Raw genomic sequence first — 14,874 nt, 5'->3', positions numbered from 1 at the left:
TGGCGGTTCTTAAAATAACATACAATATAAAATGTGTAAAATGTCACATTTGATCTTCAGGCTTAGGAAGAGTACACCACCAAACAATAATAAACACACATGTAACATATTCCAAATAATTCCTGTACAATATAACATTTCAGCACTGTTTGTTCGTCACAACGCAACTCGAGCAGTTCAGAGAAAAAAAAAACACAATGTACACATAAACTTGTTTTATTTTTTTAGATGGTGTTACGAAAGCCGTAACCCACCGGAGACTTCATATCGGCAACAGTATTTGTGGGGCACCACAAAAGACAAATAAGGATTACAATATCAACGAGGACACGAACTGGAATTAACTTACCACCCGCGGCGTTCGAAACTGCTTAGTGGGCCACAGTAAACAACCTTGACCCCAGTTCGCGTGGCTTGACGTGTCCTGTATTCGCCAATGACGACTGTGACGTCATCAAGCGTGGACGGAAACGGGTTGCGCGAGCGCCGGGGAAAACGAAAGGCAAACATGGCGGCGTGCGTGATGATGGTGATGTTAAGAGCAGCGGGACTTGTCCACAGAAAAGCACCCCACGTCGTCAAAGTCACCTGGCCCGGGCACTTCAGGTTCGGCTTACGGCGGGCCGACGCACCGGGGCCGGGCGGGTTCCGCTCGGTTCGCGTGTACAACAGCGGACCTCGTCGCTGGACGCGCGTGACCGGCTTCCGTTCCGGCCTCTTCGGGTCCGGGTCATCGCCCTGCCACCCAAGAGCCTTTGGGAACCGGGCGAGCGGCGCGGGGTTTACCGGAGAGGACGGCGCGGAGAGCGGCGGTGGCGGCGACTCGGGCGGCGAGGAGTCTGGCGGCGGCGGCGGCGAGGACGGAGGAACGGCGTACGCCGGAGCTCAGATGACTGCACTGACCCCCATGACGGTGCCGGAGGTTTTCCCCAATGTGCCGCTGATAGCCGTGAGCAGGAACCCCGTGTTCCCCCGATTCATCAAGATCATCGAGGTGAGGAGGAGGTGCTTTCAACTTTCAAGGACCGCGTCAGCCAATGTTTGTTTGGGAACCGGATGTCATTGTCAACGTGCAAAAAGGAGAGCAAACGGCATAGCGATCACGTTTCAGCGATGGAGTTCATTTCTGCACAATTTCAAGGGAATTAGTATGAAAACAGACATTTCAGTGTGGTGTTGCCAAACCTGTCTTCTATCATCTTCTCTGCTGAAGTGAGTTGAGGAGCTTCGTGCTGTCAAAAGTAGTGTTTGCCGCCATTTTGTGGATTTTTCTTTTGACAATCTCCAAACCTTTTTGTGTGGCCATCCCTTGTTGTCTGGAATTGGCAGCGGGGCTCGCTCCCTTTGTCACTCACAAATTTCACCTCGTGACGTTGTGCTTCCGGCAGGTGAAAAACAAAAGCCTGATGGAGCTGCTGAGGAGGAAGGTTCGACTGGCACAGCCCTACGCCGGAGTTTTCCTCAAGAGAGACGACAAGTACGTCCCGGCTACCCCGTCCCGTCCTCGGCACCGGTGCTCACCCGTGTATGTATGTATGTGTGTGTGTGTGTGTGTGTGTGTGTGTGTGTCTGTCTGCCTCGCAGTGACGAGTCAGACGTGGTGGAATCCCTCGACGCCATCTACACCACAGGGACTTTTGTACAGATCCACGAGATGCAGGACCTCGGGGACAAGTTGAGGATGATCGTCATGGGCCACCGCAGGTCAGGTGAAAGAGGAGACCTTGTACGCAAACGCAATTCGAATTATGGTGTGAGCGCAAACACCCGAACGGGGCATTCCGGCGTAAGCTCGGCTAACGAGCCGCGTGCTGCTTCACAGAGTCCGCATCACCGGGCGTCTGGAGGTGGAGCCGGAGGAGGAGGAGGAGGGGGATCAAGAGGCGGGGTCACCCGCGGGGTCATCCGAGTTGCGGGGCAAAGCCGCGTCGGGACGCAAGGCCAAGCGCGGCCGGCGGGAGGAGCAGATGGAGGACAAAGTGGGTCCCCCCCCCCCCCGTGCAGGCGCTTTTGCTTTGCGGTCGTCGCTGATGTCGCATTTCGGTCATTTGTGCTTTCGGGGGCGGCCAGATTGCCCGAGCCGACCTGATGCCCGAACTGCGGCCCCTGCCCTTGTCCGGCGTCCTCATGGTGGAGGTGGACAACGTCCTCCACGAGCACTTCACCGTCACAGAGGAAGTCAAGGTAGACGTGCGCGGACAAATCCAATCCTGATGAAAATGTAAAAAAAAAAAAAAAAAGAAAAGCTCATCCGAACGCACGATTGGGTGTGTGTGGGAGTGGCGGAAAGATCAAGTCTGTGTCATTTTGAAACATTTTGTGTGCAGGCGCTGACGGCCGAGATTGTCAAGACCATCCGTGACATCATCGCGCTCAACCCCCTCTACAGGTCACTTTGTGTGCATGTTGGTGTGTGAGTGAACATCGTTGGCATGGCTGTTTTGTGTGTGCGTGTATGTGTGGACGTGGTTGTGGACTCGTTTTGTTTGTTTGAGAGTTTGCCCAAGTGTGTGTTTCATGCACCTTTGAAATGGCTCTGGCTTTGAGTGTGCGCATTTGCATCGAGCGCGTGCGCCCGATTGCGTGCGGTACGTCTTGTGACCCGGGTGTCGCCCTAACGTGCACGCGTCCGCCTCAGGGAGTCTGTTCTGCAGATGATGCAGGCGGGCCAGCGCGTGGTGGACAACCCCATCTACCTGAGCGACATGGGGGCCGCGCTAACGGGGGCCGAGTCGCACGAGCTGCAGGACGTCCTGGAGGAAACCAAGGTAAGCCGCTCCGCCCTCTCGACGGTACGACGTCGTATCCGAATGGCGTGAGGACCCCCCGTCGTGTTTGTGTGCGCGTGCAGATCCCCAAGCGTCTCTACAAGGCTCTGTCGCTGCTCAAGAAGGAGTTTGAGCTCAGCAAGTTGCAGCAGCGTCTGGGCCGAGAGGTGAGCGCCCCGCGAGCAACGAGTCTCTTTTTCTTCCGGGCGTCGTCGGTGCGCTAAAGGTCCTCCTCCGCCTTTGTTGTGTGTCACGTCTGGCAGGTGGAGGAGAAGATCAAGCAGACGCACAGGAAGTACCTGTTACAGGAGCAACTCAAGATTATCAAGAAGGTGACAGAGTCCGTTTTCATGTTGCCGCAATTTTCATGCTGTCACCCCCCCACCCCCACCCCCACCCCCTCTCCCAAGCGACAGACGAGTTGCATCGTCGGCGTGGTCCGGTGAAATAAGTCTTGATTCGAACGGGAAAAGAGGGGAGAAGCGGCAATAAAACAGGCCAAAGTTGAGCGATACGTGAGAGCCCTGGGCAAGTGTTTGACGCGCAGATGCCGAATGTGGCGTGTAGGAGCTGGGTCTGGAGAAGGAGGACAAGGAAGCTATCGAGGAGAAATTTCGCGAGCGTCTGAAGGACAGGACGGTCCCTCAGCACATCATGGACGTCATCAACGAGGAACTCACCAAGATGGCGCTGCTCGACAACCACTCCTCAGAGTTCAAGTGACAACAACCCCCCCCCGTCTGGAGCGCACGACGAGACGAGCCGCATCTTAACGTGCGACGTGTGCGCTCGTCTTTTCAGTGTGACCCGAAATTACCTCGACTGGCTCACGAGCATGCCCTGGGGCACCAACAGTGAGGAGAACCTGGCCTTGGACAGAGCCAAGGAGGTTCTGGAGGAAGATCATTATGGGATGGACGATGTGAAAAAGCGCATCTTGGTCAGTTCGCCCCGGCGCGCGCGCGCGCGTGTGTTGTTCGCGCGGTTCCCGACATTGATTCCATCCGCTCCTTGATTGGTTCGCGCAGGAGTTCATTGCGGTCAGTCAGCTGCGAGGGTCCACGCAGGGCAAGATCCTGTGCTTCTACGGCCCTCCGGGGGTGGGCAAGACATCCATCGCCCGCTCCATCGCCCGCGCCCTCAACCGCGAGTACTTCAGGTTCAGCGTGGGCGGCATGACGGATGTGGCCGAAATCAAAGGACACAGGTGGAAGGAAGCCTCCGTCGGTGCCGCAGACACGGTTGTCGGCCGGACCCTTTTCTCTAACGCGTGCGTGCGTGTGTGCGTGTACATCCTCAGGAGGACCTACGTGGGTGCGATGCCTGGGAAGATCATCCAGTGCCTCAAGAAAACCAAAACGGAGAACCCCCTGGTTCTGATAGATGAGGTCAGCGCTCAAGTGTATTTTCATATATTTTCACCTAAAAGTCGGGAAGCATGTGGAAAACCGCAGCAAAAACTAGTGCGGACCAAGTCACTCGCAGGAAGCGGAACCAGAGTTGACTCGCGAGCACTTTTCAAGAAGCGCTCTCCATGTGACGCGTGAACCTCGCAGTGCCATTTTGGTCACGTGTCGTTACCAGGTTGATAAGATGGGCCGCGGGTATCAGGGCGACCCCTCCTCGGCTCTGCTGGAGCTTCTGGACCCCGAGCAGAACGCCAACTTCCTGGACCACTACCTGGATGTTCCCGTGGATCTTTCCAAGGTGGGAAGGCGTCACGTCGCCTCTCCGTGAAACCTCTCGTCATTTTTGCTCCGAACGTCTCGAAGGTTCTCTTCATATGCACGGCCAACGTGACCGACACCATCCCGGAACCGCTCCGAGACCGCATGGAGATGATTAACGTGTCGGGATACGTGGCGCAGGAAAAACTGGCTATCGCCGAGGTAACTTCGTGGATCGTTGGATGTCAAAATGGCGGATGACCCTCCGTTGGGAAACCCCCGGCGGTGTTGTTGACGTTGTTCCTTCCTTCCCGGCGTGGTGGTCCAGCGTTACCTCGTCCCTCAGCTGCGCTCACTGTGCGGTCTGAGTGAGGAAAAGGCGTCCATCTCGCCGGAAGCGCTCGGTCTCCTGATCCGACAGTACTGCAGAGAGTCCGGCGTCAGGAACCTGCAGAAACAGGTGGAAAAGGTGAGTGGCCTTTAACAAAGTCCGCTCAACCGGCGCACGTGCCGCCGCGCTTGGAGTCGCCGTTCGGCCAAATCGCAAAAGCTTCCTTGTGGCCGTGGTGTGTTGCCGGGCCAGGTTTTCCGCAAGGTGGCCTTCTCCATCGTCAGCGGGCAGCAAGAAGTGGTCAGCGTCTCCCCGGACAACCTTCAGGACTACGTCGGCAAACCACTTTTTACCGTGGACAGGATGTACGACGTCACGCCGCCGGGAGTGGTCATGGGGCTGGCCTGGACTGCCATGGGTGAGGCGCGCGCGCGCGCACACACGCACACACGCGCACACACTACAGACGTTGTCGTGTGCGCAGGAGGCTCAACTCTGTTCATCGAGACGTCGGTGCGTCGTCCCTCCACCAAAGACGGCAAAGGAGAAGGTTCTCTGGAGCTCACAGGTCAGACAAAAGCTCAATCGTCACCAAGCGCGCTCGGCAGCCGGCGCGACTTCACGGCATCCTTCACTTATCGCTGTGCTTTTTGGGGGGGGGGCCGCACGTTATGTTTTCCTCCCTCATTCTTGACATGATTGGTGACATGCTTCTCGACTCGGTGGTGTTTTGTTCCCATTCGGTTGGTTGACGTGCTTTCCGGCGGCTTTCTTGCCTCGGTTTTTCCACCGGCTGATGTTTGTTCATATTTTCCCGCCACCCTCCTTTAGGCCAGCTGGGCGACGTCATGAAAGAAAGCGCCAAAATCGCCTCGACCTTCGCCAGAGCCTTCCTACTGCAGCAAGAACCAGAAAACGACTTCCTGCTCAACTCTCACCTGCACCTTCACGTTCCGGAGGTGAGCAACGAACGAACAAACAAGGGGCGGCTTTCAGATCCCCCCCCCCCCCCCCCCCCCCCCCCGCCGGCATGGTTTCATCTTTGATTTCCTCGCGCCAGGGGGCCACCCCCAAGGACGGCCCGAGTGCGGGCTGCACCATCGTCACGGCCCTGTTGTCCCTGGCGACCGCTCGGCCCGTGCGTCCGAATGTGGCCATGACCGGAGAGGTGTCCCTGACGGGCAAGATCCTTCCTGTGGGAGGCATCAAGGAGAAAACCATCGCAGTGAGTCTCGCGCCCAAACAGTCACGCCCGCTTTGGCCTTTTGAACCACACGTCCTTTTAATGCCCCGCACGCATGAGTGCGACTCGCCACTGGCTTTGTTGGTCAATTCTATTGTGATCGTGGTCGACCGTCCCGCGTAGCGTTTATTTTATTTTTAATTATTGGCTTGAAAACAAGTCTGAGTCAAAGTCGCTTGATTTTGACCGTCGGCCGATACAGAGTCCTGATCTGGTCCCTTGAGAATAGAATTACCAGCTGATACGTTTTGTGATGACTATAAGCACCTGCGGCTGAAGACGCCATGAGCGTGTTTTTCGCTCGATTCAGCCAAAGATGGCCTCTCGAGTAGCATGAAATCCAAAGAGCGATGAAGGTACACTGACGTGTGCTGGCACGTAGGTGAGGAAAGCCACAGTCGCCGTTCAACTTTTCAACGCAGAGTCTAACGCGCAGTGGCAATATGAAAACACTCGCAGGGAGCGTGAAGTCGGCGCTCACGCCGAACAAACTGACCGCGTGGTCAGCAGCCAACCGGACTGATTCTTGATGGCCTCTTAAAGGCACACCTCAACACATAAATGCACTAAAGTGTGTGCGTGTGTGTGTGGCCCGAAGTGAATTTGAAATGAATTTACTCGTGTAGTGCAACCGCGCGGTCATGTTGACGCATCTTTTATTTTGTTTGCCGGCAGGCGCGACGCGCCGGGGTGACGTGCATCATCTTGCCGGCGGAGAACAGGAAGGACTTCTCGGACTTGCCGGACTACATCACGGAGGGTTTGGAGGTTCACTTTGTGGACCACTACAGTCAAATCTACCCGGTGGTCTTCCCTCAGTCCTAAGCGCCTCCTCTGGGCCGAGTGTTGTTGTTTTTTTTTCTCCACCGAGTCCAGTTTGGTGGGCGGCGTCGCGACTGACGTGCCGACGACGGACGAATGAGAAGCTGTGATGAACGCGGGAAGTGATGTCACTGGTTTGCTGGCAGCCACGCCGGTCGGCTGTTGCTCCCTTGATGCTGGGCTGTGGACAAACTCTCTGCTCATTAGATTCATATTTTTTATTTGATATTGTTGTCAGTGTATGCTTGAATAAATACAATATAAAATTTATAATGGAAACAAAATATAAGAGTTCTATTACTAGGGCCCCCCCCATGCTTTTTTTTTTTTTAACAAACTTACTCAAGATCTTGCACGTTTTACAGGAAGCCCTGTGGAACACCACCCGACAGTGGGGCAGTTCGTGACTCAGAACAACCGAGGCTAACACAAAAGGTTCTGTCGGCTAAATCGGACCGAAAGCACTCAAGGGCGCTACCGCCAATGGCCACCGAGTGCTGCAAAAGAGCCAAGGGGATACTGTGCTCCACTCTTATCAATTGCTGTCGTTCAATCCAATAAAACCTGACACACAATCGTCTCGAGTCTCGTTGGCCAGGAGGATGTCATTAAAAACTCGTAAGAGGCCATGGAAGACCTTCGAGACGTTCAGTTCACCCAAGAACGATTTTAACTGCACGCGCACCTCTTTTTTTCGAGCAAGGCCAGGTTTCTTGAGCAAGAGTTTCTCTTCCCCCTCTAAAGAAGTCCCAAAACGCACTGACGACGAAGCAAATGAAGAGCAACGTTTCACTTCAAACAGTAGAAGCAACTGACTACTGTACTGTATTTACATGGGTCCCGGGAAGTGCGTGGCTTCACCCTCGTTACAAATCAAAATGCGAAGCCGGATGCCTTTTCAACTTTTATTTTGAACACATTCCTTGCTGCGTCATCCGAACAAAATGATCAAAGATCGCAGTAATAAAGGCAAAAAACATTTTAGAAAATATCGATGTCAGTAAACAGTCCCTCCAAAAGTGTTGGCGATCAAATCCGCTGGGAAGGTGTTGAAATATCGCTTTCGTTTCCTTTTGTTTTCGCCGCGGCCAACGCGTGCGCGGTAGTCTGAGTGTGGACTCCTGCGCACGCGCGTATGACTGTGCGCGTGTGTATTGTGCGCATGTGTGTGTGCGTGTGCGTGTGCGGTTGCCCCTAGTGACGCGTCTGGATCTTGCTAAGCCCCGCCTCACGTGTTGATACCGGGGACTCGATTGGCTTGAGCGAGGTCTCCCCCACCTGCGATTGGCCGTGCTGGCCGTCAGTCATGAAGGCTGGGCTATAATTAGCTGATTCCATTATCGGCTCAGGGTTAGCTTGCTGCTGCTGCTCCTGCGGCGAGCGCGGCGACGCACGCTTAAGCCCAAAGCGCCTTTCGAGTGCAGCCTCGTTTTCGGGCACATTTCCACGCACGTCCGCTAGCAGGCGAGCGGCCGGCTGGCGAGCTGACGTCGCGGGGAGCTAACGCGAACGGCAGCGCCTGTGCTCCGAGCTTGTCTGAGCCCTTCGCGGGACGACGCGAGAAGCGGAGTCATGTCTTCGGACGAAGACAGGGCCAAGGAGATTTTGAAGGGTTTCAAACTGTATCCTTTTTTTCCCCGCTGGAGGTGATTCGCCAATGTGAGATTTGAATTTGATTCGCCGCATGCTAACTAGCCGGCTAGCCGCGATGCTAAAGTGGCTAAGTGAGGAAGAGGATGAGGATTGAGATGAAGATGGTGGTCAGTCGCGGTGGTAACTTGCGTTTGGTGTCCGGCCCAGCTGCGTTGTCCTCCCGCGTGAGCGTCTCGTCACCGATGGCACTTGGCCTCTCGTGTTTTTCTTTTTGTTTTTCCGCGCTGCGTTGCCACTTCTGCCTCAGGTTAAACCATGATGAAAAAGATTCCCATTTCCATTCCGCTCCCAATATTACAATTGCGATTTCAGATGCAATTATTTTTGTCTCTGATCGTCTGCCAACGTAGTTCTCCCCGTGCATGTGTGGGTTTTCTCCGGGTGCTGCGGTTTCCTCCCACATTCCCAAAACATGCATGGCAGGCTGATTGAACACTCAAAAATTGTCCGTAGGTGTGAGCGTGGGCGTGGATGGTTGTTCGTTTCTGTGTGCCCTGCGATTGGCTGGCAACCGGTTCAGGGTGTCCCCCGCCTACTGCCCAAAGAGAGCTTGGAGAGGCTCCAGCCCCCTGCGACCCTTGTGAGAATAAAGCGGAACAGAAACTGGATGGATGGCTATTTTACATGGAGGTTTTTTTTTTCCCCCCTCTCATCGATAGATAAAGTTACCCATCAGTCTGTTTTCAAGATCAAAAGCGAGGCCATCCCTGATAGAGTGCTGAGCCGCCAACTCATCATCTGTCAGGCACGTACTTGATCCAAAGTAGCTGTGCCGCAACTGACCCGGAGCCCAAAATTCCCCATCCGACGCCGCGTTGCGTTGTTGCCGTTTATCGATTGGACCAAGTCCTCGCATGAACCATCACATTCGTTTCCTGCTCTCTCTCTCAAGCACAGTAGCTGATCCTGGATCAATGGAAGCGTGTGTGTGTGTGTGTGTGTGTGTGTGTGTGTGTGTCCGTCCCGTGTATGCATTAGTGAGGTCAGGCTGTGGAGGCAGTGAGGTAATACTTAAATCCAGTGGAACAGGATTTAGCACCTACAAGAACACTGGAGCATTCACGACACATTTAGAACGAGTCGTCACTGTAGCCGCGAAAGGTTAACGCCCTGCAACCCTTGGCTAGAAATGCCTCGATGAAGCGTTTGAACCCCACATGTACTCCAAATTATGACCTGGGGGGGGGGGGGGAAACGTTCACATCGTTTTTGAACATATTAACCCTGGCAAAGGTCAAGGTCAAGGTCATGGTTAACAGGTGATTTGATTTGGAGGGAGTGGAAGGACGCTTGTGCGCGGGTCTTGCAGCGTGCGTCGTGTGAGCTTTTGACGGCCTGAAAAACAAAACCTGAAAACATCTCCGAAGCCCGATGAAGACATTTTTGAAATTGGCGGTCAAATCATTTTGGGACACAAAAAGGCCTTCTGTGAATCCAATTTGCTGTCGCCGAGTGCGATGGGTCTGCGCCCAATTCCCTTTGAACACAATCGAGGCGGGGATGTCGGTGTTTTGTTTCTTCTTCTTTCCTTGAAAACAAAAGCTGCTCTTATTTTTGTCCTCCAAGCTTTGCGTTTGCGTCCCGACATGGTCGCCTCCCCAGAGTGCGTGCACGGCGGGCGTGTTAATGAGTCCCCGGTGAGCCGTCATGGCTGGCGGCATTGAAAGACCTCCTCCTCATCTTTCTTCAACCTGAAAATCATGTCCAGGAGCTGCGCACGCGTCGCTCAGACCAGACGCTTTGCCCGTCGGGCGCCGGCTTTGATGCAGGATGTTGGCTTGAGGAACACCCGGCGAGTGGGAACCAACATTCTGAGGGAGCAAAGTTGCGGGGGCTATTTGACGCCCCGATGGCCGCTCGGGTGCAAGAACACGCAACGGTGCTGACAGATGTGGTTGCCAAGGGGCTGCGTCTTGGGGCCGTGAAAAACAAAATGTGAGCATTGATACCCGCCCCCCCCCCCCACGTAAATCCGACTTTCATCGTTTTTTCCAAGCAACAGTGACCCGATTCCAAAGGGCTTTTGTTATTTCCCCCTTTGCTTCATGTCTACTTTTAGCGCACTTACTGAAAACGCGCATTTCCCCTCCAGCTTGAAATTGCGTCAGCTTCAAAAGCACCGCGGATTGGGTGTCCAAACTTGTTGGACGGAGGGCGGCCTACAGAAAAACGGAACGGCTTTTGAAGCGCGCTAAAGTCGCTGAAGAAAGCAAAAGCTAGCAAGGCAAATTGTGAAGATTTTATTTTGGGGGGGGGGGGGGGGTGGCCAACAGCCCGCCATCTCCACAGAATCGATCCGGCTCTGCACCGAACAGCGGCCGCATCCCATTTCCACATTCGGAACCAAAATGTCTGAGCGGCTCATCGGACGCTTTTGTGCGTCTGTCAAAGCCAGCGGGCGCGCAACCGCTTTGCTTTCTTGCGCGTTGGCCGAGGTTGGCGCTGAGGGTCAGTGAAGGGCCCGGCAGATGCGGTGAAGTCCGCCGTGCGCGTGACATTAAGTGCTGTCTGAAGGTGACAGGACGCCCATTGGGCCACGTGGCCCGTCTTCGACGGTCGCAAGGAGTTTCCAGAAAAGGGCCCCACGCAAACCGACGCCATGACGTCGGCGTGCGGCGTGAGCCAGAAGATGCCGCTGAAGCGCGGAAGAAAGCTTTCTAATGAAGCCATTGTCTCCTCAGTACTAGCGTCAGTTTTTCTCCACGCTTCCTGTTGGTGCTTAACTTCCCACCGTCAGAAACTGGATGAACCTGCGAGATGCCGAGACGGGCAAAGTTCTGTGGCAGGGAACCGAGGACCTCTCCGTTCCCGGCGTGGAACACGAAGGTGCGCCGGTTGTCTGCGCACGTGAAAGCGCACGTCTCTTCTCGCGCGCTCATCTTTGTCTTTGTCCTCCTCCTCGTCCAGCTCGCGTCCCCAAAAAGATCCTCAAGTGCAAAGCGGTTTCTAGAGAGCTCAACTTTTCCTCCTCGGAGAAGCTGGAGAAGTTCCGTCTGGAGCAGAAGGTTTTCTTCAAGGGACAGTGTCTAGAAGGTGATCTGCATCCTCATGGGCGACAATGCAGCAAACCGAGTGCCTCCTAGCCCAGTGGGACTTTTTTTTCCCTGCAAATCATTCAGGAGGGAATAACACCAAGGTTCTGACTTTTGATTACAAAAAATGACATCTTCATTCTCTCTCATGAGTTTATCATACCTTTAGAATTTTTTTTCCACATTCAGGCATTTTCTCTTTTGGTTGCGGGGGGGTCATTTAGATTTACACGTAGTGTAAAATTGTTGATTGGGAATGTGTGGCGTTCCTTAGGGAAAAAAAAAACTTCTCTCTCCTCTGTATGGGGGCACTGACCCCAAAGGTTTGTAAACCCCTACATGTTAGCCCGTACACATTATTGTTTCCATTTTTCTGTGCTTGCGGAAAACAGGCGGGGGCGGGGGGCGTACATCAAACTGTACAAACCAAAAGGGGCACATTTTTCAGTTAGCGCGCTTCAATTGAAGAAGTTCAAAACGGCCTCAACCATGAAGCTATGCCAAAGGTGGGCAAACTACGGCCCGCGGGACGAATCCGGCCCGTTGGTCTTTTTAATCCGGCCCGCCGAAGGTCGGTCCACAATTAAGGTTCGATGTGAATGATTGCATTCATTTCAATTGGACTTGTAATGACAGGCATTTCACCGGCAGGTGGCGCATTGACTTGAAGTTGCAGAACACAGGGAGGGGGTGTGGGATCTTTTCGACCACCTAGGACCTCTGTATCGTTCTACTTCTACTGGTCTGATCACAACCCATCTGCAGCGATGCACAGGCTAAAATAGGTCATCAACAACACTGTCGTCATTTTAAAAAAGTATATTAATACAGTACGTGCATGCTTTTGTTCTGTTGATGTTTGATATGGACTGTCAACAAATGCAGTTTTTTTTTTTTTAATGTACCATAGCTCGTGCTGACCTGGCCCTTCTGTCAAATTTTAAAAGTCAATGCGGTCCCCGAGCCAAAAAGTTTGCCCACCCCTGAGCTATGCCATGAGGCTAACCACGTGCCATATAAGATTGTTCTCTGGAAGGCAATTAAACAACAGATTCCCCCACGGTGCTCATTTACGCTGCAGATACAGAGACCTCAATGGTGTGCGTGCGTGTGTGTGTGTGTCCAGAGTGGTTTTTTGAGTTCGGCTTCGTCATCCCCAACTCGACCAACACGTGGCAGTCACTGATAGAAGCGGCGCCCGAGTCGCAGATGATGCCCGCCAACGTCTTAACGTGAGTCTGCCATCGTACGGCCACTTGTTGTTCCTTCATCGATTGCTGGATGGATGCCAAGAAGCGCCTTACTGTTACTTTTGTCCAAAATCTGCATTTTCTGCACACATGCCAATACTTTTGTCCCATAAAATTCAAAAGTGCCGCGTTAGATATGCAGCAAAGCCCGTGTTTGAAATGGACGGCAGGTAACACTTGGGTGACTTTTTTTTCTCCTTTTTTTTTTTTTTTTTTTTTTGCAGTGGCAACGTGATCATCGAAACCAAGTTCTTCGACGACGACCTGCACGTGAGCACGTCGCGCGTACGCCTCTTCTACGTCTGACGTCTGCTGCCGTCTCGCCATCATCGTTCCGTCTCGCCGCCGAGGAAGAAGGCGACGCGCGCGCCCCCGACCGGCGCCGGGGGAGCGCGTGCGGCGTCTCTTTGTGACTGTAAATACACACGCGCCGATCCCGTCAGCCCGACGCTCCTTTTGTGCTTTGAACGTACGATCCACCGATGCGTTCTTTTGGCTTGCATTCACTCAGGAACCCCCGCCCCAAAATGTTTTTCCTTCTCACGATTAAAAGGTTTCGGAGCTCATTCGACATTGTGCGGAACCTTCCGCCTGCCGGCGCTTCTTCTGGCGTTCGGAGGTCCGTCGTTTGTTTTCCCTCTGATGGTCTCTGTGAGGCCCAGAAGGGAAAGGACAACACGTGCAACTCGGCAAACTGAACGAGTAACATGAAGCGGTGCATACCCAGTTAATAGCTTTTAATCGGTTTGATTAAGAAAAACAAAAAAAAGTAGATTTGTCAAAAATAATCAAAAGAAAAGAGAAGAAAATGACGCCACTTAACCACTTCTTCCAAAAGAAAGATGGAACTTAGAGTTCAAGTCATTCTGAGGAACATAACTTGAGAATGAATTTGTGGCTCCTTCGCCACAGATTCAACTATTGAATTTGTGGTGGTGGGCGTGGGAGCCAATACCCGATATTTTGGACCTCGTCCCCTACTTATTTATTTTCTGCCAATCAACATCAATGCATGTGCGGATTTTTGCAACCCTGGTCCTTATCCCTTGCAAATTGTGTGTGTGTGTGGGATGGTGGTGGTGGGGGGGGGGGTCAATTGTAACGTTAAAAGCTTGCATACCCAACCTTTTCTACTAATGACCTGACCTTGCCATGTCTTAAGTAATTGGTTAGTTAGAATGAACTTAGTCATAATGCCACCGCATATTTGTGGTTCGTCACTTGCAAATTAAGCCGTCTACGGATTTCGAAGGGGAAACTTTCCCCAGTTATTTTGTAAAAAAGCCCAGCTTGTTTTTATTTTCTCCCCTACCCAGACACTTTTTTGTGGGGAGCTGTGGGGCAGTTATAAGGAGCGTCAATTATTTGCAGATTTTGGGTTCTATTGTACATCGATGAGTGAGCAGACCCACGCGCCAGCGGGGGCGTGAAACACAAATGTTTGGTTGCACCCGATAAACCGACAGGTGTCAAGGTCCTGTCCTCGGCGGCTGCTTTGCCGGATCTTTGGGATGTTTCCCTCCTCCGAAAACACCCGATTCAAATGATCAGGACGGTCCTCGGGCTCCCGCGGAGCTTGCCGGTGAGCTGATCGTTTTGAGTCGGATGTGTTGGAGCGGTTGGAAAACGAGCAGGGAAGCGGCCCTCGAGCACCCGAGCGAACGACGCTAAAGGTCGGAGGTGACTTGTGAAGCGTGACATGTCCTCAAGCATTCACACGTCTTCTAACCGCTTTGTCAGCCGGGTGTGGATTTGAATTGGTGGTGTCATGACGACACATCTGTTTGACTCATCTGGATCAAAATGCCACATTCCGCAGTGTTGTTCTGGTACTTTTCCAGCCGGTCATTTTTATTTGGCTTTGGTTTTTCTTAGTCAGCTGTGTAATATAGACTTGTTTTAATAAGACTGAATTTGTGGATTAAAATCAAGTTGTAATACGTGCGTGTCTGTGTGTTGAATTATTTTACACATGAGAAAAACAAAAGTTGACACATTTAAAGATAATTAGCTGTGGTTCCTGCTGTGACCAAATCATTTGCCCATTGAAATGAATGCATGAAATGAGGATACGCAGATGACAAAATGGGTGGATGGATATTATTGAG

At 53.0% G+C, this 14,874-nt stretch overlaps 2 protein-coding genes across 3 annotated transcripts; both read left to right on the top strand.

The window, feature by feature from the left end:
• The first annotated feature begins 472 nt into the window (after window positions 1-472).
• lonp1 (lon peptidase 1, mitochondrial) lies at window positions 473-7,406 on the top strand. 2 transcript variants are annotated; one of them, XM_086116140.1, is made up of 21 exons: window positions 474-994; window positions 1,389-1,477; window positions 1,585-1,704; window positions 1,823-1,979; window positions 2,071-2,184; window positions 2,328-2,389; window positions 2,639-2,768; window positions 2,852-2,935; window positions 3,032-3,100; window positions 3,336-3,487; window positions 3,570-3,708; window positions 3,797-3,975; window positions 4,069-4,156; window positions 4,353-4,475; window positions 4,541-4,657; window positions 4,764-4,904; window positions 5,019-5,184; window positions 5,251-5,334; window positions 5,598-5,725; window positions 5,827-5,991; window positions 6,685-7,406. In XM_086116140.1, exons 1-21 carry the CDS (start codon window positions 509-511, stop codon window positions 6,832-6,834), a joined length of 2,943 nt encoding a protein of 980 aa, XP_085972266.1. In that variant the 5' UTR covers window positions 474-508; the 3' UTR covers window positions 6,835-7,406. The 2 variants fall into 2 exon arrangements, with proteins under 2 accessions (XP_085972265.1, XP_085972266.1); XM_086116139.1 differs by having other exon boundaries at window positions 473-994; window positions 5,019-5,334.
• Window positions 7,407-8,135: 729 nt separating this feature from the next.
• Window positions 8,136-14,706, top strand: pde6d (phosphodiesterase 6D, cGMP-specific, rod, delta). The gene is made up of 5 exons (XM_086116150.1): window positions 8,136-8,453; window positions 11,222-11,310; window positions 11,392-11,517; window positions 12,643-12,748; window positions 12,991-14,706. The coding sequence occupies exons 1-5, from the start codon at window positions 8,404-8,406 to the stop codon at window positions 13,070-13,072; spliced, it is 453 nt and encodes a 150-aa protein (XP_085972276.1). The 5' UTR covers window positions 8,136-8,403; the 3' UTR covers window positions 13,073-14,706.
• The last annotated feature ends 168 nt before the right edge of the window (window positions 14,707-14,874 follow it).

The sequence above is a fragment of the Hippocampus guttulatus genome, chromosome 7, assembly GCF_054856545.1.
Source record: "Hippocampus guttulatus isolate MCC_2025c chromosome 7, RoL_Hgut_1.0, whole genome shotgun sequence".
Taxonomy (NCBI): Eukaryota; Metazoa; Chordata; class Actinopteri; order Syngnathiformes; family Syngnathidae; genus Hippocampus; species Hippocampus guttulatus.
This window is presented reverse-complemented; position numbering and strand designations above follow the sequence as displayed.

Bases quoted from the DNA above. Each gene is read 5' to 3' on its own strand.
- pde6d (XM_086116150.1), top strand. From the start codon at position 8,404: ATGTCTTCGGACGAAGACAGGGCCAAGGAGATTTTGAAGGGTTTCAAA. The intron at 8,454-11,221 runs GTATCCTTTTTT...TCCCACCGTCAG, and splicing joins ATTTTGAAGGGTTTCAAACT to AAACTGGATGAACCTGCGAG. The intron at 12,749-12,990 runs GTGAGTCTGCCA...TTTTTTTTGCAG, and splicing joins ATGCCCGCCAACGTCTTAAC to TGGCAACGTGATCATCGAAA.
- lonp1 (XM_086116139.1), top strand. From the start codon at position 509: ATGGCGGCGTGCGTGATGATGGTGATGTTAAGAGCAGCGGGACTTGTC. The intron at 4,658-4,763 runs GTAACTTCGTGG...GTGGTGGTCCAG, and splicing joins AAAAACTGGCTATCGCCGAG to CGTTACCTCGTCCCTCAGCT. The intron at 5,726-5,826 runs GTGAGCAACGAA...TCCTCGCGCCAG, and splicing joins TGCACCTTCACGTTCCGGAG to GGGGCCACCCCCAAGGACGG.